The following is a 27,157-nucleotide window of genomic DNA, read 5'->3' as shown; positions in this document are numbered from 1 at the left end:
GGTGCATTACAATTAGTATTGGATCTGTTAACAGAGTTACTCTTTCTTTTCAGGACAGGCAAAAACCATCTTTTCATGAGTTCTCTCACACACACTTACAAAACACAGATTTTATAGTTTTCTTTGACCATCTTCCTGGCCCATATATTTTGCAGAAACAAGAACAACCCACGCATATATATACAATCTGCAATTTAGCTTGCTAGCTTACCTAATGAATAAAAACAACTGCAAAAAAAGCACAAGTTTCTGCAATCAACATGCACAATAAAGTTTGCAAAAAGCAATGTTTTTCAAGTCTTGAGTTCAGGCAAATAAGGAAAATATTTCACAGTACACATAAAAGCAATGCAACAAAAAAAAAAATAAATAAAAAAATACTCAAATAAGAATTTCCATATAACACATTTTTCAGCTATCGCATAATTTATGGTGGGAATACACCTCAATACAGCAAAATATTCCTGCAAGAAACAGCTGCTGAAGAAGCTACAGCAAGCAATAGCAGCAGTGAAGTAGCAAAACAGAAACAAAGATGATCTATTCCAAACTGAAATTAATCAATTTTAATCTGATATACAATGAGGTTGCTGTTGGTGTTCATATATAGTGCGCAAATACAGGTTTGCTGGTGGTGTCCAAAGTATGTACTTTGTGATAATGTCCCTCTTACTGGGGACTACATATCCTTAATTATCTGCAGCAATGCCACTAGGCACAAAGAAATGGCATTCTTATTTATCACTACTGACCTTTCCTAGAATGTACAATTTGCTTGTCTGTTTTGAGTCAGTCTTGCTTTGATGGACAACATAAAGAGTCCATTGCAAATGACACCGTGCAAAGAAGTCACAGAAAGCGTTGCAGTAGTAAACAAAAAAGGAGTAAAAATAAACAAGCAATGAAAAAAAAAATTCACAAGTAATCATATGAAGTAACTTGCCCCACCATTACTTCTAGAAAGAATTATGATTCAAGGCAAAAATTAACTGCTCTATGGTTCCCAAAAACATGCAGCTTAAGATTTACAGTGAACCAAAGAAGGAAAACATCTGTTTTGTTTTAAATCAACATACAGCTTCCTCCTGAAGAAAGTCTTTTCCCCTTTTTCTTTTCATTATGCAAAGTTTTGTACTGATGTCAAATTGAAACTTCCTCTAAAGATTTATATATGAAGGCATTCAGCTTTAATAAAACTGATGAAACAATTACAAAGAGCTTTTCTGTATTATGATCTAGTATTACTCTCCTGTGCTCCATAGAGGGGAAAAACTCATCATCAGTCTTCTACAAAGATAAGGCCTCAAAGAACACTTTATCAGCGTTTCTCAGATATCACAGAAGCTAAATTTACCATATACTCAAAAATCTTGTCCAGAATGAAAGTAATATCTTGGCATCAGCACAAAAAATACCTCTTTAATACTGCTATATTGGTTTCTCAGGAAGAAAATAAAAAAGGTCTTATTTGTATATTATTAACATAAGATCCACTGTGATTTATATTGCCCACTCTCATTCTCTTCAATACCAATGTACAAACATCCAACATTTTCATTTTGTGAACATGCAAGCTGACCCTGCATATTTTAAATTATTTTATCTATGTAGTTTTACTTGGTGTTTGTAAGCTTTGCCTGAGGCACAGAGATGAATACCTTCTCTAATTATTATTACTTGATGGTGTTGTTTGTCTTCTAAGATTTGTAATGTTTCAGTGGACTGTAATATAAAGAGATATTGCTAGATGTAGAGGTATAGCAAGGAGCTGTTCGTAGTTTCTTACAATGACACTGTAACATATTAAATAATGCTTGTTACCACTGTATCTTGCTTGTGCTAATAACAAATGATGCCCATAATTTTAACAACTGATATGCCCAAGAACTTCTTCACATCTCATCCTCATAAATTTCTTCACATCTGATGCCCATAATTTTCCAAGCAATTGATTCTTATAACTCTTTTTGACCCCTTAAGCCTACAATTGTCAAGGCAATTGATGCACATAATTATCTATTAACAATACCAATGACAAAGATTCCAGTACTGTTCATGATTATTAGTGGCAAGAATGATTTTGGTGGTTTTTTTCAATTTTTGGTTGCATTTATTGTGCAGTATTTACTGTTTTCACTCAATCTTGCCACATTATTAGTTTTAGTCTATACAACTCAGATAATAACATGAAGAATAATTTAACAAATCTAAAGCATGAACACAGTAAAATTAAAACAAAAAAATCCTTGCTATCCAGTGTCTGATTAAAAGACTAGCAACCCTCACAAAAGGTCATTACAAACATACTAGATAATTTCACAGTTGCATTTGTTCTTTTATCATTCTAGCCAGGATAGGGAAAACCCAGAAATTCTCGAATACAACCATACTTCTCGTCAAACTTCAACTTCATCTTTACTACTCTATCCAAATCAGCCAAGAATCGGCCAAAATGCACACAAACAAATGTATTCACAAGAAAGATTATCACAGGTATGGCTATCCAAGGCTATTTCTGCAGATGTGAACATAGAGCTGTAAAACAGCAAATTTACAGCTCAGAAAGATATAGTATTTACATGGCTTCACTCTAAATCCCCCAATGTCCTTTATGAAAAAATTTCAAGACTCGCAGACAGATTTACATGACATACTCACCTCCATGCATAAATATCCCCAAACAACCACATTCATTTACATATGCAGATTCTGATGACAAAACAATTAAATAAAAATAAATAAGAATCACTAAGAAACAGCTCTTTAAAATATTTTTATCAAGGTTCCAAACAAGAATAAAATCAAAAAAGTAAAAAAAGCATAAATCTATGTAGAGTTAACAACTGAATATTGACGAAACATAATTGGTCTTAAAACTAAATAATCTCCTTTACCATTAAAAACAAAGAAAACTCACATCCTTCACAATGAATTGTACATTTACAATGTTTCAGCATGTCAGACATAAAAACTGTATTCCAGAGAAAGAACAGGTAAGATATTATTCAGCACTCTTATCCTGTTTTTCAAATGTACATGCCACTAACATCATACACTACAATCAACGAGAGCACTCATCTGTAAGGCCAAATGTATCTTGATTATTTATTTTGTGGTATGCTGACATTCACAAGGTATTATCGGAGAGAAAGCTGATGGCAGGGATATGGAAGTAAAACTGGTTAATTTAATCACATCATGGAAAACCAAAAGGTCTCAAGCTTTTCATCTTCTGATGTCTAGGAAAATGATCCTTTCAGATGCAGCATTAAGAGATTATCTGTGAACCTTGAAAATCGTTTTATAAAATTTTGCATTTTCCGAGGGCACAACATTTGTTTTTCAAGAGGTAAACATTCTTGAAAATAAAATCTTAGTGAGACTTTACCCACCTTAAAATGGTGCTAATCATTTATTTATTTGTCATTCTATATTTATATGCCTTCATTCATAAAAATGCTGAATTGTATAAACTGCTTTAGGTTCAACAGATTAATGTCAGAAATAGTTTTACAACACCAAGCACTGAGGTATATGTGACAAAGACATAAAGTGACCTCTCAAGTGCTGTCCAATATATGGCTATGTTTAGCAAATGTTATACGACAGTCATGTAAAAGAAATTTGCCAGACATAAAGTCATAGCTAACAATGTCAGATATAACAGTCCTTAACCCTAGTGGTGCAGTTCTTTTCAATGCTTAAGCATAACACCATTTTTGTTGATGAAAACCACATTAGGAAGTCAATGGCTCCAGTTTTCAATTGCTCGGATCACAGCAGACTGCAGGCTCTCACTATCTTTCAGAAATAATCCACATTTCATACAGACTAGAATATTTCAAACCTTTGATAGTTTCAGTCAGTAGTTTGAAAAAAAGTATTAAAAAACTTAACCAAACCAAATTCACCAGAATACTAGAACCAAACAAAAACATTTATGTATTAATTGTATTTGTGTACTAAAGCCTTCAGGACAAAATATCTTGGCTTTCCAAAGCAACAAAAGAAACCCAGCCCCTCTTGTCATGTTTCCTCACCTTCCTTATGCTTCTGACTCTTCATCAGGACACATGTCAGGTGATATAGCAGCACTTTCTCCTTGACCAACCTCAGCCTTGATTACTGTGGGACAAGAGAGTTGGGGGAGAAGGAAGGTTCGGAGTCTGTGGTGCTCAGCACAAATATCGACCGTCTGGACTAAGAGGTAGATCTCACCCGATCCTCGTCTTCCAGTTTCTGATGGTTTCCAAAGTGTATCCTGGATGAAGATGGCACCAATGGTCATATTTACATTTGTGGTTTGCACTGATATATGGCCATTCATTTTCATTTTTTTTTGGCAGATATTGAAAAAAAAACAACAACAAAAAATAAACCTACAGGGCATCAATGCAGAAGTTGAAATAAGATCTATTACAATATTCACATCCAGTTATAAACCAGTAGCTTACCAGATATGCAATGCCAACATTCCAGTGTTAAATGCCTAATGCTAAGTACCTTGTCATTAATTATTGGCTGAGGCTTGGGCTTCTGTGGTGTGCGGCCCTTCTTGCGGTCCTGCAAAATGTTGTTGGCATTAACTTCAGCATGGCTGCAGGCAATTAGGTTTACCAAATAATTTTTTTTTCTTATAAACTAAGATGATTTTACATTAATCCACCACATGCCTTAAAAAAACTGAAAAAAAATTGTCCAAACAGGTAGCCATGGGTTAGTTCTATAAGGATACCATATTATAAGATCTGTAACATTTTGTAAGATCTATTAATAAAAATATAAAGACACTGTTTTAACAAACAAATATATGTCTATAGAAACGATGCATTTATTCTTTTTTTTTCCAGAATCACAAGATCTTTTAGTGTCAGTTTAAAAGTTTCTTCTTTATATCCATCATATAACCTTCTCAAAAATATAATCTTACTACTGTCTTAACTTTTCTTTTTTAATCTCTGACCAAGAAGCTCAAAGTGATTTAATAGTTTTAATCACATTTGCTTCTACACAAGGTTACTAGGTACTATGATTTGAAATTGCTGTCTCTTCTAGTTATTGTTAATGAAGGAAAGACATAATAATCACCAAACGGTGACCAAACATAGGCAGTGCACCCTTCACATAAGCAAGGAAGAACATTGTACCACAAGACAAAGGTGAACACTGTACAACAAGACAAGGAGTTTGGTCAAGAAGTATTAAATACACTACTAGACTAAGTTTGAAAAATAGAGTTGTCAGAGAATTGGTTCACTAATTGTCTTTGCAGAATGAATATCTCCAAAACACCAGGTATAACTTGAAAATTACATCAAAAACACCCAAATAAACCCCCACAGGAAGCCATTACACATATATATATATGTGTGCACACAATGTGCAAAACTACATACTGATGAAAAAAAGACTCCAAACACCAAAGTAGTAAATACTAAGCTTGATCTAATGGCATGTTTTAAAACAGTCTTCTCCTGGGACAAATTTTGAGCTCTTGATATAAAAAATTTTCAGCAAAAATCTTTGGCACAAACTGTATGTTCTTAAGTTTGATATTTTAAATGCAAAAGACTAGCAAAAAAATTAATATTTAAAAAAAAAATCAGTAGTGAAAATATCTGACCCACTTGCATCACAATTTGTAATTCAGGCAGGCAAGTGATGCATAGGTCTGCACGTGCAAACATACACATACAGACATAGCAGAGACATACAAACAAATATATATAGACATACTCATCATCCACACACAGAAAGGCATACTCAAGTATACATGCATATGTCACTGAAAAACCTATTTGACCACTTTCAATTTGAGCAATGCAGATATACATGTTTCTCTTGCACATCGTTTGGAATTGGTGCATACAAAGACACACACATGCACATTCAAAGATGCACATCTTTATTTAAATATGCATGCATATGCATTCATGTTTGAATACACATGAAAGTGCATGTATGTGCACACACAGACACACATATTACTAACCCATTGTCAAACAATTGTCTTTTAGTTTCTTTAAAAAATATCTAAATGATTAAATCCAACTGCAAAGAGAGCAGAGGAGAGAATGGATTTGGGAAGATGGGGGAGTATTCACAGCTCTCTCTGAATACATACAATGTTCACACATGGCTGCAGTGTCACCAGTATCAAGACAAAACATATAACAATAAGATTGTTTAAAGCTCTCCTTCATCTTCCATCGTTTCTAGCTTAGCAACACTAAAATTGCTCTTATAACTATGCTGCACTTTCTTCTTCATCCAGTAACTGTTCCAGCAGACTGAAAAGGACCTCATACATAATATTACCATTCTTTATTATTATAGTAAATTAGAAATTAAGCTAGACTAAGCAAAGCCTTGACTTTAAAAAACTGAAAGATCAAATAAAGCACAACAAAGACACTTTTGATTGGAAAGCATTTTTTTTTCTTGTTAGAATTTTTAAATCTTGTGTAACAGAGTATTGGCAACTGTAGGAATTATTAATTCTTAATGTATGTTTTTCATGATTTTACATGGAAGAAGATAGCAAAAAATGTTGCATGTCATCAAGTTTGATGGGTGAAGGGTACGTAGTTTACAAAAGTTCTTAACTACTGCTATTAGTATGATTGATACAGGAAGCAGCAGTACATCAGGTTGTACATGTCCCGTGCATGCAGTAAGTAATAAGACATCCTCTCTGTTGCACATGCTGATGTTGAATATGTCATTACTAATGGCCTCCAGCATATTTTATACACAAAAGAGGCAAGAAAATATGTTTAGCAGAATGAAGATAACTGAAAAAACAAAGTCATACTCTGGGTATCAAGCTGATGTTTCTGAAATAAACAATAGAATTGCGAAAAAAATGACTCATTTGGAAAAAATCTTAAATTTATGCAACACTGTCAACACCTTCAGTTTACTGTAAATTTCTTTGCTCTTTCTTTGTTTAATCAATTTTTCATTTTTGTTTAAGAATAAAAATTGGCATTTATAATGCGCTGCATCATAACCAACATAGATCGCATTCTCTGCGCAGATCAGTAGCAGTAATGATAAATAAATGATAACAGACAGTGGACGATGATGTACACATAAGCACACTGAACAACATAAAGACGACACGTAAGAGTAGAACAAAAAGCAATGCAGACATTACATGATGGTTAGCATGACAGAACTATTGCAAGAGAGTTAAGGATATTTTTGGCACCCTTTCCTAAATATATTATTCTTCAATAAATGTTGGAAATATGAGATGCATATCACTGATGTATAAAATGTATAAAAATTAATGCTTGCATTTGCTATACTGTATCTGCAGTGAACCCTATGATTTTTAGCAGCAAGTAGCATATCCTCTCTGATAGGTATACTCTGAGAATTACTTTCATCTTAAAAATAATAATCAGCTGATGTTGTCTAACTCACATGGTATACTTTACACATTAAGAGCAATATGAATATTTCATTCAGTTCCTTAAAAACATGATGGAGCAAGATGTTTACAGCAATATATTCTGTGATGTATAAGTACAAAATTAACATTACTGCTCTTTAAAGCACTTCTAACAGTAAAATCTATATCAGGGACATCTTCCAAAACAAACACTTCCCTAAAAAAAAAAACCCTACCAAAATATAATAAAAAAATATTAAAAACACTGCTAGCGTTAAAACAGAACCCGCAGGAAAGAGCCAGTATAGCTATGCATAGTCATCGATTAAAAAAGGCCACAAGTGTGTGATATTATTTATGTGTGCACATTTTTTTTTAAATAAATGAAGCTTATAAATATAATTTACAACACACCAAACATGCACTGTAAAATAAAGCACTGTAATATTTCCCATCCCTGAGCTATGAAGGAAAGAGGTTCAAGGAACTAGTCAAGTAAACAGCCAAGCACTTTAAAGGTCTAAGTACTGTACAATTTTTTTCTAATGACTATAGTGCAAGATACTATTTCCCCAAATCTTATTATTAGTTCCACTCCATCCTTGAGATGCAGGCCTACAAATATTACTGTTCAAAGAAAAAGGTTAAGAACTCAGTCAACATAATTAGCCATGAACACATTTGCATTGATGGGATCAGCCAATGGGAAAGATGGATTTATACGTTAATTAGGCACATCTGTGTACAAACATGATTTTGTGTTATCAACCTCTTTTTGTGCACAGTAATATGTATCTTGAGAATGGAAAGAATTTTGAGAAATAGTATTTTGTACTGAATTTTACTTGACAACAAATTCTGTACCACAACAAATTCTGAAGGCCTACACCTTCGACAGTAACATATGCCCTCTTTTCAACAGTTGTTAGGCAGCTGATTAACAATCATCTTTCTACTTAAGCCACTTTCACTAAAACTAGCATTGAAGTGTCCTAACAACCAAAATGCAGGGCTTGCTTGTTAGAAGTAGCAGAACTCACCATCAGGGCTTGAAAGGCAATGTTTGTGGCCTGCTTGATGGCTTGGCAGATCTAGATTTAAAAAAAATCCATTTAATATGGTCATACTAAAATTAAAGAGCAAGAGAGGGAAAGAGAAATTGAGACAGAGAGAGAGTGTAAAATGAACCTATAAGCAGTTTCCCACTTAACCTAAATTTGGCCACTTTCTTAAAGACCAGGATTAATAAAACAACTATAAAACAATAAACTGATACCTCAGTAAATTCATCAGAAAATATGCATCAAAATGATAAAAATAATAATTATCAAATAACGCAGCAATATAATATCTGACCTAGGGCCTAAGTATGAGAGAGTGGCAATGACATACATCTTCTGCAGAATTGTTGGTCTCAAAAACATGGCAGGCAAAAGACAAAGAACCAGGCACTGGGTTGGGTCCTGGGGGAGTAGCTGACCGATTGCGAGTGATGAACCCCAGAAGCCTGTGCAGGATTACATGGAATGTCTAAAATTTAATTACTTACACTACCTAATGTACCCTAATGAGCTCATCTAATGGTGCTGGGAAAAAGTAATGATCTTAACTTGAGTGTTAACTTGAGGATCACTTGTACTCACTGGGCACCACCTGCCTACTCTCTTACCTGACGTTATTTGTGATATTTTTCATGATAAAGGATTAAAAATGTTATGAATGATTGCTTGAGAAACTGAGAACAGTTTAGCACAGGTTAAAGGTATTCCTCCTTGATCCTTTCTTATTGAATAATAAACAAACAAATGAATATAATGAATATTAATATTAGATATAAATATATATACATACATGTGCATGAATAATACATATCAAATATCAAAAACTAAACTGATTTTATCAACTATCAGTGGTTTTGAAAACTTCTAGCTTACAGCATAATTTTTCAGACTTGTATGGTGCACAATTAGTAGCAAGCACACGCACATTCTAAACTGTACACACAATAAAAAGGCATGATAGAAGATACAAATACTACTAGTACTACTGATTAACAATCATCTATCAACTTAAGTACAATTACTACTGTCAGAATGGTAAATACCTGTTGTTCTCTGGGTGTGTAGCCCAGAAGGAGACATCTTGGAGTGCAAACTCAACACGGGCTGAGTTAGTTGAAGGATCTAATAGTCTGCAGCAGAAATATATCAAACTGAAACTCAACCCTCTACCTAAGCATTACACGAAAGCTCTAAATTTTACTTAATGCTGAAAATAATTTTGTCTTCTTGTTATGAATTATATTTTAACAATCTAGTTCTCATTCTCACACACAAAAGCAAAGTATATTTTCATAAACCTTGGCAAACAGACAAATTGATTGGACAAAAGTGTTGTACTTGAGCCACTGCCTCTGGCTAATTACACTCTCAACTGACACACGCATAAGCTAATAAGACACATTTTGGTAAAGAGGAGAATCATGGAAATTTCAAGCCAAAAGTAATTTATGCTGCCTACCTTATGCCTTCACTTGTGACATTCATGATAGATTCTGTCATCTTGAAGACATTGTGGATGGCACGAGCTGCCATGATCTGACGGATAGTTGCATGAACCAGTTGTTCACCTGTACACATGCATCACAGATGTACCCATGCATGAATCCAATAATACAGGCATGTACAAATATGGCATTTATATGAAAGGGCAAACTGGCTCAAAAAGATAAATGCAGACATTCTAAATCAAAACTTCACTTACTTAATCCTTTAATGCTGGAAGTTGATCCTTGTTAGTAGTTAAAATTCTCTATAACTAAACTTTTTAGATGTTGTAGATATTTGCCCATTTGAAACTATGACTACGAGGTACTTGGTGTCTGCCCAGATTTATGTTAAGTGCGTACAAATACACATGAATATGTCTATGTTTATGTGAGTATGCATCTGAGACAATATTCTGCCAAAAAAAACAATTAAAGTCTATAAGCAATAATTGTTAATAACTTAAAAATTTTTTTTTACCTCTGTCTTGCTTAACTTCCATGGACCCCAGAAAGCGTACAGTGAAATTTTGTGCAAAGGCAGCATTATCATATGGTGTACTCAACAGTTCTGAACCAGACTGATCAAAAGGATTGATGCGCCTGTGTAAATAAGTAAGTTTAAAATATATAAATTTTCAAGTCCACACTTGCATGAAACAAGCACAAAGAATATTTTTAAAACTTTCTCCAGCAAAGTGTACTTCAGGGAGCAAAAATGCATGTTAGATTTTACGGTAAAGCAGCAGTATTAAAAAAAAATTGCATAAAATACACAGACACCATTGTAGACTGTAAAGAAGCACAAATATATGGCAACCACTCAAGTACAAAAAGATACAGCAACAATAAGTTAAATGCTATTGTCTTATGTCACTAAATGTAAAAAACTCAGACCTGTCATATTTCAACAGTTTGTGACTTTTGATTTTAGACAGTTGGACTCTCTATATAAGTGAGAAACATACAAAAATATCTGCAAACACATTCACAATAATAAAATAATAAATAATGTATGTGAACAATAGACATAGTCAACAGGATTTTTATAAACTTTTTATCCATTCAACTTCATTTAACATCAAGTTCATAATAAAAAATTGATTTACACAAAGTACACTATTAAAGACAGCACAATAAATTACAATTTTGCAACAAATTTGAAGCAGCTAATGTACTGATTCGTTTCTTGATCATGAATATCAACCCTACAAATTCATCACAATATTGCTAAATTCAAAAATATAAATGGAACATTTAAAAACATTTACATGTTATTAAATTCAAAAATAATATAAAAGCGGGCTTCAGTATCTAAGATAATAGCTATTTATATTAATTTTGTAGTGCTTTTTATTTTTTGGAAGTGCGGTTATTGTAGGTATTTCCATTAAATCTATGGTATAAACAATTAAACTTAAATAGCACCACCAGTCCCATGTTCCAAAAGCATAATTATCCCTAGAGTTATGCTCCATTAATTCCATGTTCCAAAAGCATAATTATACCTATAGCAATGCTCCATTAGTCCCATGTTACAGAAGTACAAGCATCTCTAGATTGTTTTCTAAAAGCAAATGTTCCCTATGACAACTCTCTTAGCTCCTCTTTGTTCAGTTATGTATTTCAAACATGCAGTTATCACAAAAACAGGACTGAATAGCTAAAATGTATATTATTTTTAATCATTTTTTGCACAAACTTTTCATTACCCATTATATTCTTGAATGAATAATGTAAGACAATACACATAAAAGATGACATAAAATACAAAGGAACACAAAACAACTTAAACATGCTTAGGAAAAAGGGCAAAGAAAATTGTCTTACAGTCTTCATAAGCTTCTATCTAGAACAGGGGTGGGCAAAGTTTTCTTTTTCAGGCCGGTCTCAAAACTCTAAGCTATATGGCAGGCCGGTAAAATACCAAACATCCACGCCAGATTGCTACACAACAACCTATCTTTTTACTGTATCTGTGTTACGATGTTACGGACTGCTGATTTCTAATACTGTTGTACTTGATAAATTAAATTTCATTCAAATTAACCTAGGCTGAATGAAAATAAAAAATAAAACATATGCACTTCACATTTTGGCAGACAGGCCAGTCCAAAGATTCCATAGGATGGATGCGGCCCATAGGCCGTATTTCGCCCACCCCTGATCTAGAACTTCAAAAATACATGTGGCTACAACAGATTTAAAACAGAATAATTAAAGGGTACTTTAAAATCTTCTCTAAAATAAAAACATTTATATTTCCTACCTCTACCTCTACTCCTGTCTTTCCCTGCATATTGAACGAATGTGTGTCAAGAATGAAAGGTGATTTGAATGACATGTAGTAAATGTATTGATTGCAGTAAACAAACGTATCTACAAAAAAAACATGCACATGGTAAAAATAGCAGCATCTACATGCCCTAACCCAAATGTGCATCTATTCTGTATTCAAGTAACTTCAGGCGCAGTTCTGTCTGATCATGCATGATCACTTTAGCACAATACTGTACTACATAAAAGGCAGGTAAAATGCAAACATCTTTTTTGTTTTTCTCAACATTGGCATAAGATGACTAAAATTAGTAGTAACAGTGTAAATTTAAAGTTTCTTCTCTCCTTCAGCTGTTGAATGGCATTTGGTTTTGATGTTTCTTGGGGAATAAATATTGCCTGTTTTGAACATTTTATTGCTCTTTTTTTGCATTTAAGAAAAAGTCAAAGAAAAAAAAAGTGGAGTGAAAATAATTTTATACTTCACACTTAACTGCTAATCTACAAGTATACTTGCATATGTGTATGTGAGAGAGAAAGAGTGTGAATGTATATAAATGATGTGGAATACAAATATATGGGACAAGGATATAAATACCATGAGGCAAAAGAAGTGGGTTGGAAGCAACTGTGCAGATGACTTTAAAACAAAACCCAGACACTGAGCCAATTAACACCAAGCTGTACTGCCTAAACCTGCATATGTGTCTGCTTCAAGGAAACATAACAAGCAGCAATGGTTAACCTTGTCCATTAAGAGCAGGGCTAAATATATAATAAAGCTGCCAGAAGCATTGAATGCAGACTTTGGGACCATGATAAAATTGAATGTACGTGAATATGTACCTGGCATCTGTTGTACTGAAAGTAAACCAACAGGTAACATTAGCTGATGACCGATAACACGATGCCATTTCAAGCCATTAACATCACAAGCAACCATTACTACAAAGATAACAAACTGGCAACAATTTTTTAGCTGAAACAAGAGGAACAAGAATCTGATAAAGCACAGTTTTAAATGAAGATATTGCTAATAATGACCTAACAAGACAAAATACCAGCACATGCACAATCTTTAGGGTACTTAATAATCAAACAATCAATGACCAATCTTCTTTTCTTTTTGCTTTAGTGTCTAAGTATAGCCGTGTTTTTTTTTCATTGCAGTTAGCAAATGGATTAAAGTGTTCAAATACTTAAAATTTTATACACAGCTTACATTCATGGAAACACTGAAATGCTACCTTTAACTGACAAAACCTAAAGTTGCCATCAAAAAATGGCATTACATACACAAGGGGAGAAAACCAACAGTAGGAGACTCCACATCAGTCTAATTTTAGGACAGGCTAAGGAGAGGCAAGATTACAACAAAGTTTTCAAACCACATGCCAGACATGGGTCATCAACAGACTATTCCAATCAGGCTTTGTTAGATTTCAGGGATCTAACTCACTCTTCCAAGCATACAGTCAGCCACCACAAATCTAGGCATACCCTTGATCTAGGAACACAGGTTAGGTTAGGGTACACTGTACAACATTGGATTCTGTTGTAAATGCCACTTCACTTACATACATCAAACTAAAGGCACAGTTAACACTGGTTTAAATATATCTAAGGATTCATTTAGTACTCACTGCATGCATGAATATACAAGCTGGGATGAGATATATAATTACACATGATATATATTCTAAAATTTACACTGCTATCCAATATGGGGAAAAAAATTACTCCCATGATAAAGTGCAGTGATCTGATGAATGAGCAAAATATAACAGGTCATTATTAAAAGTAGAAAAAGGGCGGAGGGAAGAAAATAATTTCATTCAAAGGAGCGGAATGAAGTCTACAAAGTCATGTCTAATGATCAAATCATAAAGACTTCATAAGAGAAATATCAGTGACGTGGCTTTCCCATTGTCAACTTACATACTATGTAGCATTGAAAACTCTTTTATGCCATTTCTAATTTGAATGCTCCAAAAGAAGACATGTAAAATCTATTTTACTATGCAAATTTTTTTCCTACAACCTAACCTGTACCCAGCAGCACACTAACTACTTTACCTACTGAATCTATTTCTGCCCCCCCCCCCCCCCCGTCCCCAAAAAAAACCAAAACAAAAAAAAAAAAACCCAAAACAAAACCTGTTTCAAACTTTTGCAAGGCTAACAATAGCTGTCATTTTATAACACTGATTTATAACAGACTTGATCTGGAAAAAAATCTTTTTAAATTACATCTGCAAGAAAACTAAAACAATATGTAAAGATGAATCCAACCAAACAAAATCGATAGTAAACTAATAATTATGAGGGGGAACAAACTTGCAAGCATAAAAGATGAAAGAAGAGTAATGGAGATCAGAGGGTAGGGAACGGAAGAAACAGAGAGAAACAGGAAGAAGAGAAAAGACAGGACAGAAAGTGTGACAGAACGACACACCACAGCAGCTACACAATACTAACTTTGGTGGACCGATGAGTGGTGTTAATGACAACCCCCCTTCCACAGGAGATACCAGATCAAACTGGATTGGAGCGTCCAGGTTGAGTCCTTCCACAGGAGTGATGGTAGTGGAGGGAACCAATGAGCCTGTTTCTCTAAAAGAAGTTTGTGAAAATATAGCGCATGACATAAAGCTTAGGGCTTGGGTCAGATATTCTGAGACCTGTGTTTTAAATGGATGTTTCCCGGTCCATGACATCAGACATGCCTGATGTTTTATGCAAGTAGATTTAGTGACAAATGGAAAATATTATTTTCATGCAAAGTTACATTAAACTTGAAGATAAAATGTTTTTTTTCAAAAGTATTCAATGAAAATCCCTAAATCTGTGGGCACTTTAAAATCCTCTTGCATAATAATGATAAAGAATGATGCTTGAATACCAAAGGAATTGTCATTTAAAAATTCATTGTGTTTGTGTGTGAAAGCAATACTTCACTTGTCTAAAAGTTGATAAGCCAGAGAGAGAGAGGAACATGTGTATGGACGGGAAAAGGAAATGAGAGAACAATATGCATACATGGAATAACTTTTTACAATACAGTCAATGAATGGTGCTGTGTGAATGAACTGAAACATGAATTCTTGAGTTTGTTTGTCACATATGAATGTGTTGTGATGTTTTTGTGGTTTGATATCAAGCTGCCCTGAATTGCCCTCTAGGATGAATAAAGTGTTATCTTAATAAAACTTGCATATACTTGAGGAACAGGAAATTCTGAATGGTAAAATGTTAAGGATTTGCTGCTTATTTGATGAAATATGATACATCATAACAATCTGCCAAGAACTTTATCTGACTGAATTTGAGATATACTTGCTCCTAAAACATTCACATATCTCTCAATATTTTATTGCAACATGCAGTATTAATAAGTTGCCATGCTCATGGTGACATGCATATGTGAAATGACACTGTGCACAAGAGCAGACATAAAGATACACACTTGAACAAAAACATGCATGAAGGCATGCATACCAACACATGTATAAACACACTCACACACACGCATTCTGGAAACAAATTTGAAATCTATGTTATTATTGAAGGAAAGTAAAATGAACAAGTGCATATGCTGGAAACAAGACAAGAAAATCACAAACACTTTTCAAAGCTTACAAAAAGCACACATAAAACAATCTAAAACAATACATACTAGTAGGAACACACACTTCAGGTATGACTAAAAATACATCAGTGCTAACTTTTGTTTTGCCTTGTCCCTCTGGTTTTATCATACAACATTTAGTTAACAGAGCACCAAATTACAGAGGTGAACATACAAGCCTGGGCTTTGTTGACGTGGTGATGCAAGTTCAGATCCCAGCTGATTGGTGCTTTCGTCCTGCATGGGAAGCAACATTAAGATGAAATGGGAACCTAACTTATTATTTTCCACAATTTGTCTCACACAAATGCTGAGCAAGAGGTGAGGGCATATGATCTAAACCGGGGGTGACTTTGGAATAATTGTTATTATTGCTACTACTAAATATTATCTTATCAACCTTATGTACTATTAAGGAGCACTTACATAGCATAGTGGAAAGAAACAAAAAAAGAGAACACCACACAAAAAGCACCAAACAGGAGAATTAAGATACGACAGTCATGTGTGGTCAAAGAACAACACATGCCTAGAGCATGCTGCTGGTTTGTCACAGTTCATGATGTCAGATGTAAATATCTCAGTTCTGCACTCGTGTAGTGTCATTAAAGTTGCGACATTACAAATTTACATATGCACTCCGTAGACTGCTTACTTCAATCTGAAGTGTTCATATAAAATACAATCTTTAGTCCTAACATAAAAACCATACTGAAAATCATCTTTGCCACAAAATGTGGGACTGGTAAGGTAATAAGACTGGATGCACGACTTAATATTTATTCTTAGATTTGGGATTGAAAGCAAAATTTGGAGTGACTTATATAAGGAATGTATGTTCCTTTAACTGTTTTTAAAAATAAACCATTCTATATATTAAAGGTCTACAAATATAAATTAAGGTGGCATATAATTAGCGAATAAAAATGGAAAATAAGTGGATCTTTTAAAGAAATAAGATGTCTAAGGAATAAGGACAGAGATGCTTCTCTTAAAAATAAATAAAGACAAATAGTAACATATGGACTGCTATGAAATAATGGCTAGAAATAGTCATTATTAAGCTTCAGCAGAATGTAACTAGGTTTGCTGTTTCATACCTTTTTCTTTAAGGATGATTTTCCTTTGACATAGCCCCCATCTCTCACAATATTGTTGATGGTTGCAATCCACTGTCACATACAAGGGTTGGCAATAAATAAATTTGTGATAATGATAGGATTTATTTCCCTACACAGAGGTGAGCTGTATATATCAAGGCCCTGATTGTTGTATCCAATGTGCTTATTGATTTTATGTAGTATTCATGACTGAATCAGCAGCCTTAAGCTTCTTAGTTCAGAGCACTAACCACCAGGCTAAATAACTTCCCTTACATAGCTAGATTTTATTTAATATATATATAAAACCAACCTAAACAAACCTACCTCATCACGTTCTCTGCTGTTTTCAGCTTGCAAGATTATGGTTCTAAGGAAAAAAATAAGAATTGCTTTGAGTCAAAACACAAAATGTGAAAACATTCGTTTCCTGCACTATTTTTTAACTCTCTTCTTTGAAGTGAAGCACACACATGCACCCATGCATGCATGTTTCTGCAGTGTTTTTGTGTATAGATATATATTCATGTATACATAATTAATTTTTGTTTATCAGAATATATATCACATACACCACAAAAACATATAGATGCAAGTCTGTACACTGTTGTACACATGTTTATCTTTTCAATAATATGTCTGCTGTCATATTACAAATGATGAATTTAATATAACATATAAATGCACATATATGTATATACACCTAAATGAGCACATACATAAATCATAAACTTGTCATATCACAATAATCTCCTCAAACAACCATGAAGTATTAACATGTGGATTTATAAATAATAAGCTTTTGTCAAAGAACAAATTCAAAAACATTTGATAGCATACTTCTGATGTTATCTATATTCCAAGGAATGGTATACGTGAACATGGATATCTAGGGACTATATTAATTGTAAATCTACATCATATCCGTACTTTTTACTTTGTGGAGATGTCACCTGGAACGTGAATCTTCTATCCTCCACTTCCGCTGGCTCTGCAAGAACTCCCTCCTCATTCAAATCCAGCATTAACTTTCCTGCCACCTGTCACATGAAACTATGTTCTGAGAACAGCAAGTCACTGTCCAGAGTCATGTATACACATGTACAGGCTCAACCAGATTTACTATATACAAATGAATACTGCTGCTGTGTTGAAGAAATTTAGACACATTCACATCAAATGCATTCACTGATCACTTACATCATACGTAAGTGAAGCTGATAAAGATTCTAGTAGAAAGAATGAATTTTTAAGAATATGTAAACACATGCACAATTCAAACAGACACCCTCTCACTTAAATGTTTTCATATCTCTCAAGATGATGTTTTAAAAAGAAATGTTGACAGAAACACAAATTACATTGAAATTCTTTATCACTCTGAACCATTCTGAAACCTCTTGGAAATATGTGCTTCTCCTGAAAGATAAACTCTAATTATCTATTGGATCTCTAATACAATATATATATATAAGGCATGTATAATCGGTTCCAAAGCTTTTTCTTGCTTTTTCTGTAAATCTTCAACAAATATAAAGACTGATATCACCACACACACACTCTCTCTCTATATATATATACACACACAAAGATAGAAAGGGCAGTGGAGTGCAAACATTTCATTTCCAATGGAAATCTTTTTTTATTCCTCAGCAAAAGAGGTGGGTAGTGGTGGAGCAGGATAACAGCAGTGCACATGGATTTGGTTACTGGGCATGTTTTAGATTTTGTGTGTGTGTGTTTTTAAACCAGAACTACATTATAAACTGCAAATAATATCACCTTTTCCCACCCCTTGATGTTCACAAGATATTCCTTGCTATTAACTTTAAAAAAATAAACTTTGCAGCTTTTGCTCACACTAATGGCATTATCAAGTCTCAGATCAGTGTAAGGTAGATGGTGGAAAAAGAAACTAGGATTACGTGATTTCAAGGCAACATCAAGAATAAGGATGGTGGGTCCCAAGAGCAGCACAGGACACTTGCATGATAGGATCAATTTACAGCACTTTGAACAAAGAGGGATAGGGTGTGGGTTTTGAACAGCATGATCATTAGGAACATGATCATTATATATTGTCTTAGGATGGTGTTAAGAACAAGAATTACATATTCTTAGGATGGTAACAGGAACAAAAATTAAAACCTCATTATCAGCAACTGGAAATGGATAAGACTGTGGAGGGGTGTGAAATGAAGTGAAAATGAATATCACAAATCTTATGACATTTTACGTGAAAAAAAAGAGAAATAAACATTCCAATTCTTTGTTGCAGGCTGGATTCTTTACTATTATTAGACAGCTCAAGTGATTTCATGCAAACAGACTAATATTTCCTAGTGCAATGAAGCTAACATTTAATATGACTGTTTAAGTTAAAAAAATATACTGCTATATTTGTAAAGTTTTAAAGTGTGAAAGATGTCTCTGTGTTCTGTTCTATTTACACTGCAGTTTTGCTTATTACTAGAAGAGGTCTGTACATTTTTTGCCCCCTATTTTAATTTCTCATTCAAACGTACTCACTTCATCCAGTTGGTTTTTTATGACCTAAATTGAAAGTTCAAGAACATGCAAAAGAAATAATGAAGCAATATGCATTGTGCGCAATGAATGACCATATATACTACCTCTCTCTCACAAAGTGTTAACTAGGTAGCGGGAAATGTCACAGACAAAAATGTGTTAGTAGATAAACAAAGCTATGCTCTTTTTTAAACAGGCACTGGCTATCCTTCATATTTATAGCGCGTCAGTAAAAGACTCGTCAAACAAATTTATGGAATTGTATTAAAATAAAGTAGGAAGAAAAAAGAAGCAAAGAAATTCTACTCATGTGCCAAAAAAAATTTGTACAAAAGACAGTAGTTCAGATGCCAATTATAGTAAATTACTATGCTTGAGATGGTGTTTGTCAATAAATGCATACCTCATCTTTAGACTGGCACATCAGATTGCCACCTTGTGTAAAGAAGTACAAACGTTCCCACTTGCTGGCAATCAATGCCTGCCGACTGCAACAAGATATAACTCTTTGCACACTTGCCATGTGAACATCTGCCAGTGAATATCTACAATGAAATTTAATGCAAATTTATTCTGTCACTATATGGAAAAGTAAATATTCAACAGTATCCACATTGCTCCTTTCTAAGGAATGGTTTATCCTGACAGATTTCTCACCAACATTCAAATTTTTAAAAATACACAACTGTCTCCACTTATGCACAAGCTGACTCAAAGTTTCAAAAGCAAACTAATAAAGAAAGGCAAGTGTGATCAAAAACAAAAATGAAAAGAATAGGTTGTAAAATAGTTTTAAAAATTAAACAACTGCCATTACTAAACACTTCTGTAGCAGCAGCTGATGTTCAGCATAAGAAAGCAATTAACAGACCTGCGGTGCATGAGGTACCCTGCCTTCTGAGCCAGTCCTGTGTTAGGTGGAATGAATGGCATGTCGATGGGTGGCTCAGCATGATACAGGTGAGCACTCTGCTTCTCAATGGTGTCAATGAGGTCCACTGTTCTCTTAGTTTCTTGGCCCAGTTCTGCATGTACTCTGCACAAAGACCAGTTCCACTCAATGTTTATATTACAGAGCCAGTCGGTTATACAAATATCAGTTCAATTAATCACCGTTAATGTTCATGAACTAGTTCAGTGAGTAATCTGCTCTGACCAGTTCAACTGACAATTTAACTTGCTTGCTTCAGTTTTCCTCTGAAAAAAAAAACAAAACAACCCAACAAAGCAACAAATGTTTAGACAAGCAAAGTGACCATTTTGCACACTGTGAAGTAAACTAGACAGAGCCACAAAACATGTCACACTATGTAAAAATAAATGAATAAATAAGGGAAGAAACTGTTGGTTCCTTCAAGGATTATTTTACTATGAAATACTCCAGAAAAACAATAATGTATTTTATTATGTCTGAAAGTAGGTACGATTGTGTTGATCTAGATCTAGACTGAGCTTTGTTGGAGACAGTTACTATATAGTCACTGACATGGATTAGTACTACAACAGCTGAAAATGACATATGGTAAGTAATATTTGAATTCTAACATATATTCTAATAAAATATTTCATTATTAGGCACTTTATATGTGTGTATAAAGTGTAAATAATTTTTATTTAAATTTTCTGTCTGTGACCTAATTATATGACAGTAGCTATCTGTTTCATTCAGTTACCATCTTTCATTTGTATTTACAATAAGAATAAAAAAAAATACTTTTTTGCAAATATCATCATTCAAATGTTTAAAAGGTTCTCTTTAAAGTGGTGTGTCAATAATGGCTGCCTTTATCATGTGTTTGTATGTGTATGCATTTGAATACAATGTACTTTTGCACCACTGCTAGCGAGCTAGGACTGAAATATCTTTGGGTTTATTTGGTTGTTTTTTTTGTGTGTAATGAATGAATTCAAGCCTGGGTCACAAAAGCCTGCTGGAAAATAAGATGAAAGTGTCCATGGATGGAAAGGTTGGATCACTGTCATGTCCCAGAGAAAAACAATAATCTGAGAAAGTAAAAAAAAAAAAATCCCTGATGCATCCTTGACATTCAATTTGACAATTCTGATTTAACTGACTGATAATGATGATATGACAACAAGGCTTTTTTGAAGAACAGTGTTGCATCACAAATAACATCATCTTTCCGTAAGTCGAAAGTCTCCCTAAATTGAACTTTAAACATCAACTGGCTGGTTTCCCATTAAAGCTATGTGAATTCAACTTCTGTAGCTTGAATCAGCCTAGCCAAAAACTTCCACAACTTGAATAATTTTAAGCCAGTTAGCATGTTGAAACCATTTGAAAATATGTCGGAAAGTCTAAAATCATGTAGTCCCCCATCAACCTGTACTATCACATTCTCCTTTCTGTATACACATGTGCGATAAACGACACTCCGTCTCTGCAGGGTGCTGGAATGTCTTTAAAAGAATGACAAGAAATGAACATTTGGTTAAAATTAAATGTCCACAGTGAAAAAATTTTCTTTTTTGACAAACTTCCTTAACTTGACTTATAGAAGTTTGCTGTAATATACCGACAACATCTCAAGCACACACAGAAAATAAAGTACATATTGTCAGTACCCTTGTACACTAGCACCAATGTTGGACAGAAAGTCTTCCACTTCCTTTTTACAAACAGCATCCTGCCCCATTGGAAAAAAGGCACGTTGGGCATGAAGGTAGCCTAAAACAGGCTCCAGCAACTGACACTTGCGCTTGTACTGCAGGGCATTCAGTGCAGAGTAGTAATGAAGTGCAGTCTGAAAATACACCCAATATGACAATGACATGGACACACCAAAGCATTCATATGAACACATCTTGCAACATAACAACACCCTTATTTGGTGCATCTCTCAACTGTCTACAGATGTACCAAGCAGTATAAGCAGTGAAAAAAATTTGTGATCTGTGAAAAGAATTTTTCAGCTTGTTTTCTTGCAGTTCCTACAAAGTGTTTTTTTCAGTATTGCAAGATGCAGTGATCAATGATTTCCTAAAAAGAAACAGGGTGCAGTCAACAGCCATAGCACAGGAATATTTTTAGAAAACCACAAATAGGGTACTAAAAATACCTTCTAAGCACTAAGATTGAGAATTATAATACTTAGAAACTTCAGAGTGAGTGACAAGGCAACTTCCATCCTGACCTGATGAAACTTTTTGCGCATGCTGAAAAGGTCCTCATTGGCTTCCACACGAGACCTCTCCTCTTTTTTCCGAGGAAGCTTCATGTAGCGTGTCAGTGTCTGTTCATGCTCTACGAATAAATGCATGCACACACATGGTAATACTTATTATGTGCTTCACAGAAGCTACAAATATTTTTCATTTATTATAAAGCAGCTTATAACCACCCGAGAAAAAAATCATTTCAAATCATGGAGACAAAAAGATGACAATAACAGCAAGCCTGGGATTATTTTTTTTCAATGCAGCTTTAGTATTTCAGAGTTCCCTGCTGAAATTACTGTTTTTGTAGCTTTAGTTGTCCATTGTCAAATGAGTCATGGACACCAACCTCCCCCACCCTAAAAAAAAAGAACTTTATTTTTAGCAAAGAAGTCATGGCTCTTCATATTTAAACATATATACATGCATGTGAGTGAGAGAGGGTGTATAATCATTTCCTCATGTGCACAAATGTGAATGAAACAAATTCACTTACTTTTCTTTCTTTACCTCTGTATCTCTCTCATATTTTTCCCCTTGACCTCCATACATACAAATATAAAAACAAATTCTAAGGACAAACTACAAAATCAGAAAGAAGAAATGAGCGAAGAATACCTTGTGAAGCCATCTGGAACATCTCATGCATAGTGGTTACTTCTGCAAAAGACAATGTAACAATTTTTAAACATTCAGCTTTTTTTTTTCAAAAAAAAGTGATAACAGCAGATTTATACATACAGCATACCTTTAGTTAGCCTGTTCACTGTGGTTTTCCATAATATGTCCTGCGCAAGAGTTGCTTTCTAAAATTGTACCAGGTCTGTAAGTAACCATTTATTATTGCTGACAATGCTGGTAAGTTTATGAACATTGCTAAGGTATACCTTGTGAAAATAGAAGTGACAGTACATGTACACATGAACATGTCAAGATGAGAATGTGTACAAACATATAATCCCTCCTCATTCAAACCTCTCTCCCTTATGACAGAAGTACAAAAGAAAGTTAACCACAAACTGACCTTCCAAATCTGCCTGTAGGAACTTGTTGAGGGGATACATCATAGTCTCTGAGAACTGCTGGGCTAATACTTGATGTATAGAACTTATCTGTACAGTATTTATCAAATAATTCATAATTAGGATACTGAGATTGGTGAGATCAAGAAATAAATAGTACATCTACATCTAGACATACTGCACAAATAAAATGACAATAAAAGTGACTGTTCCACAACACAGTTAAAAGCTATTGTCAGATTGTGTGCTACATACAGAAAGCTAAAATGAGATGCCAACATTGGCACAAATGTCCATCAGGCCACAAACAACTGTACCTCAGGTTTTCTCTATCAACTGGGTATCGTAACTCACCCACATCAGTCCTTCATTTAAGAATCTTATCACTCTCTTTTCATATCCTGGTTTCAGAATTTCTTCATAAAAACAGAAGCCATCTAGAATCCCTCAAAATCTCTTCTCAGATCAACAGAACCAAACAGAGGGATTTTAAATTCTTGTGTAATCAGCAAATCCCCAGAAAGCATCCTTAGTATTCCTCATAATGTGCTGGCATCATAGTTCTATCTCTTGCCTCGGATGCCAAGATGTAAAATAACCCATTTCTTGCATGTATCATCCATCTCACCAGGTATGCTGGCCATGGGATCATGTCAACATTGATGAGCTGACATAATTAAACTAATACTGTTATAATATATATCACGTTTACCACTGTGTTACGTAATGTCTCTCTGGGTACTCAGCTTGGTAAATTTCAATCAGAATTATAGTTGATGTCCTGAATGTGTTAATTATAATAGCACATCACAGTACTTATTTAAATAGAATAGGGGCACAGAGAAGCAGCAGAACAATGCTCACATCATCCAGATAGCTGGAAAACTGTTTCAAGGTTGAGGTCAAAATGCTGTCTTCAGATTCCAATGGGAATTTCTGATAATAAAATAAAACATAAGTGTAATCTATTTTAAAAAAATGAAAAATAGACATCTGTTAAACAAGTTCAAAATAAACTACTAAAATCTGACAATGATTTATATATCTTTGAAAGAAATTAAAAATATAAAAAATAGCCACTAAAAACTATATGAAACCAAAATATTCAAGCCCTTTTTTGATATTTGATTTTGGAAAATTAGTGTGGCAATGATGAGATCTGTAATCACAACCCATGATTTTCAGTCTTCTTGACAAACCTTTCATTTTTCATGAAACCATCTTTCAGCTGATTACAGTCAAAATTAAAGTAGGAATAAGTAACATGACACTCGTTTTCATTACATGCCTGAATTTCATATGCTCGCAGTTGCTGTGCCAAGGCTTGTGTCGCAGCACAAAGTTCATTCTAGAGAAAGGTCAACAAAAAAATTATAGCATCAAGATCTCTGCATGTATGTGTGCATTTAAACGTTTGTGTGTGCACATATGTAGGTGTATTTTTATGTGTAGATGGTGGATGCACACGTGTGTGTGTGAAAGAGAGATGCCTGCATGCTAGTATATAACCAAAAATGAGAAAGCTGGAGGCACAAAACTTAATGGGTGCAAAAGAAAAATACAAACAAAGAAAGAACGAATAAGGTCAAGGTAAAGGAGGTACAGAATAACAAGGATTTACTAACCTGAGCAGACATGATTCTCTGACAGCAGCTGTGCATATTAATTGTGAATTTTTTAAGCTGCATGGCATCTTTCTCAAATACCATCAGGAGATGGCGTGTCTGAAGGTCACAGAAGAAAAAGCACATCCATTTACCGTTAATAGCAAATTATCTTTTACAAACACCACCAAGAGAAAAGCACCTACAAATTAAAAACAAGAAGTGACATTGGCATGTACTGATGGTTTAAAAGCAACATTCTATGCTCCATTATTTCAATTCTTCTTTCTTTATATGTGAGTGGTACTGAAGAGAGGATTCTTGTATTCTTGTAAGGATTTCAGCCGCAAAACTTTTGGCACAAAAAATGCATCAAGTACAAGATTTATATTTATATAGTTATATCTCAATATTATCAGTAATTTGCATGCAATTTTCTATTTAAATATCTTTTGACAGGTATAGACTCATATGGCTCATTCTGAGTAAACAGGGCCTTACAAAATTTGTTCCTTTAGTTTAATGCCAGGTGTTTGAACATATGGTTTAAGATATTTTTTTCTTCAAATATACAGAAACTATTAAGAAGTACACAATATTGCTGTTACTTTAAAAATTGTGACACAGAGAAAAGGAGAAATGACTGAGGAACTTAACTCCAAAACTGTGCATACCTTTTATAAACAACATACAGGTTGCAACATTTGTACTTGTTAACTGCATTTTTTTCAAACAAATTAAGCACTTGAGAAAATTCTTTTATTACTGACCAACCCATATAATTTATATCTCCATTTACACAACAGTTTACTGATAATGTCCATCATCCATCTTTCCAAGTGGTGAGTTTATTATCTGACTGGTCAAAGTACCCAGAAAGTAGGTACTGCCTGTCTGCACTAGTGACTCCACAATCATATCATATAAACATGAATAAATAACTGCCAAAAAATGGTTGGTGTTGTGGTGTACTCCTAAACGTAATAGTATTTGTAAAAAATTAAAACAATATCAAAGATTGTTGAAAAATCCATCATTGCGAAAAATATGGGTATGTCATCATACAAGGGGGAAAGAAACTTAAAAATTCGTTGTGACATATGCTCTAGCTCGTCCTCGTTAACCCACTGCGAACAAAAATAATCCTAGTTTTATCCACAGACCACACCTCCCAAACCTCGAATTACCTCCCCTTACAATGCTCGTTACTTGTGGGAGAAGACTACAAACGCCCATAAATATTTCTCTTAAAAATATGCAATAAATCTCGATTTACATACAGTCTAAAACGCTTAATGTATACAAGTTAAAAAAAAAAAAAGTTAACAAGTGTTTAGAGCACCACCTGTAGCGGGGAGATGATCAACAGACTGGTATTTAATTTATATTAATTTTCCAGAAACTTAAAATACAAAATATACCCACAAACAATATGCTAGCAAACTATTAAAACTAGTGACATTCTAAGAGTGGATCTGAATATTGTCTTCGCGACCACTTTTACATTGATAAATCTCAGCGTTTTACGTCGTCTGCACAAAGCTTACCTGAGGACTATCTTCAAGTGCATCTTCCAGATGCAGTCGCTCCATGTCTGGCATGACGATGCAGTCACAGGTTTTCTGACAACTTCTACTCACGGAAATCTAATTTAATTTTTAAACAAATATCAAACTAAAGTGGAAGCTACCGGCCTTACTCTTCCACTGAGTAATCGAAGTCCGCCATGTTGTGAATGGTAACCTAAACCTTGATTGGTCAAAAATATTGCGTTCTTATTTTAGTTTGATAAACAGTATTTATGTATTATCGTGATTATTTCATTATAAAGATTGAAAAGTCTAATATTTAGAAACTTCAGAGCATGCACGCACAC

General features: G+C 34.1%; 1 protein-coding gene across 5 annotated transcripts; it reads right to left on the bottom strand.

Moving 5' to 3' along the window:
• Nucleotides 1–114: 114 nt before the first annotated feature.
• On the bottom strand, nt 115–27,157 carry LOC112571793 (DCC-interacting protein 13-alpha-like). 5 transcript variants are annotated; one of them, XM_025251087.1, is made up of 25 exons: nt 26,829–27,154; nt 25,303–25,401; nt 24,966–25,025; nt 24,542–24,613; nt 23,680–23,767; nt 23,274–23,315; nt 22,634–22,743; nt 22,065–22,243; nt 20,350–20,514; nt 19,882–19,966; nt 19,479–19,502; nt 17,880–17,989; nt 17,277–17,319; nt 16,950–17,021; nt 16,025–16,086; nt 14,700–14,834; nt 13,068–13,082; nt 10,426–10,547; nt 9,920–10,028; nt 9,504–9,590; nt 8,792–8,906; nt 8,440–8,490; nt 6,815–6,836; nt 4,504–4,563; nt 4,128–4,261 (listed from the first exon to the last, which is right to left on the bottom strand). In XM_025251087.1, the coding sequence occupies exons 1-24, from the start codon at nt 26,880–26,882 to the stop codon at nt 4,511–4,513; spliced, it is 1,974 nt and encodes a 657-aa protein (XP_025106872.1). In that variant the 5' UTR covers nt 26,883–27,154; the 3' UTR covers nt 4,128–4,261; nt 4,504–4,510. The 5 variants fall into 5 exon arrangements, with proteins under 5 accessions (XP_025106867.1, XP_025106869.1, XP_025106870.1 ...); XM_025251082.1 differs by lacking the exon at nt 6,815–6,836 and having other exon boundaries at nt 115–4,261; XM_025251084.1 differs by lacking the exons at nt 6,815–6,836; nt 13,068–13,082 and having other exon boundaries at nt 115–4,261.

This window comes from Pomacea canaliculata, linkage group LG9 (assembly GCF_003073045.1).
Source record: "Pomacea canaliculata isolate SZHN2017 linkage group LG9, ASM307304v1, whole genome shotgun sequence".
NCBI classification, from domain to species: Eukaryota; Metazoa; Mollusca; class Gastropoda; order Architaenioglossa; family Ampullariidae; genus Pomacea; species Pomacea canaliculata.
The sequence above is the reverse complement of the archived record's forward strand: the minus strand, read 5'-3'. Positions and strand labels throughout refer to the sequence as shown.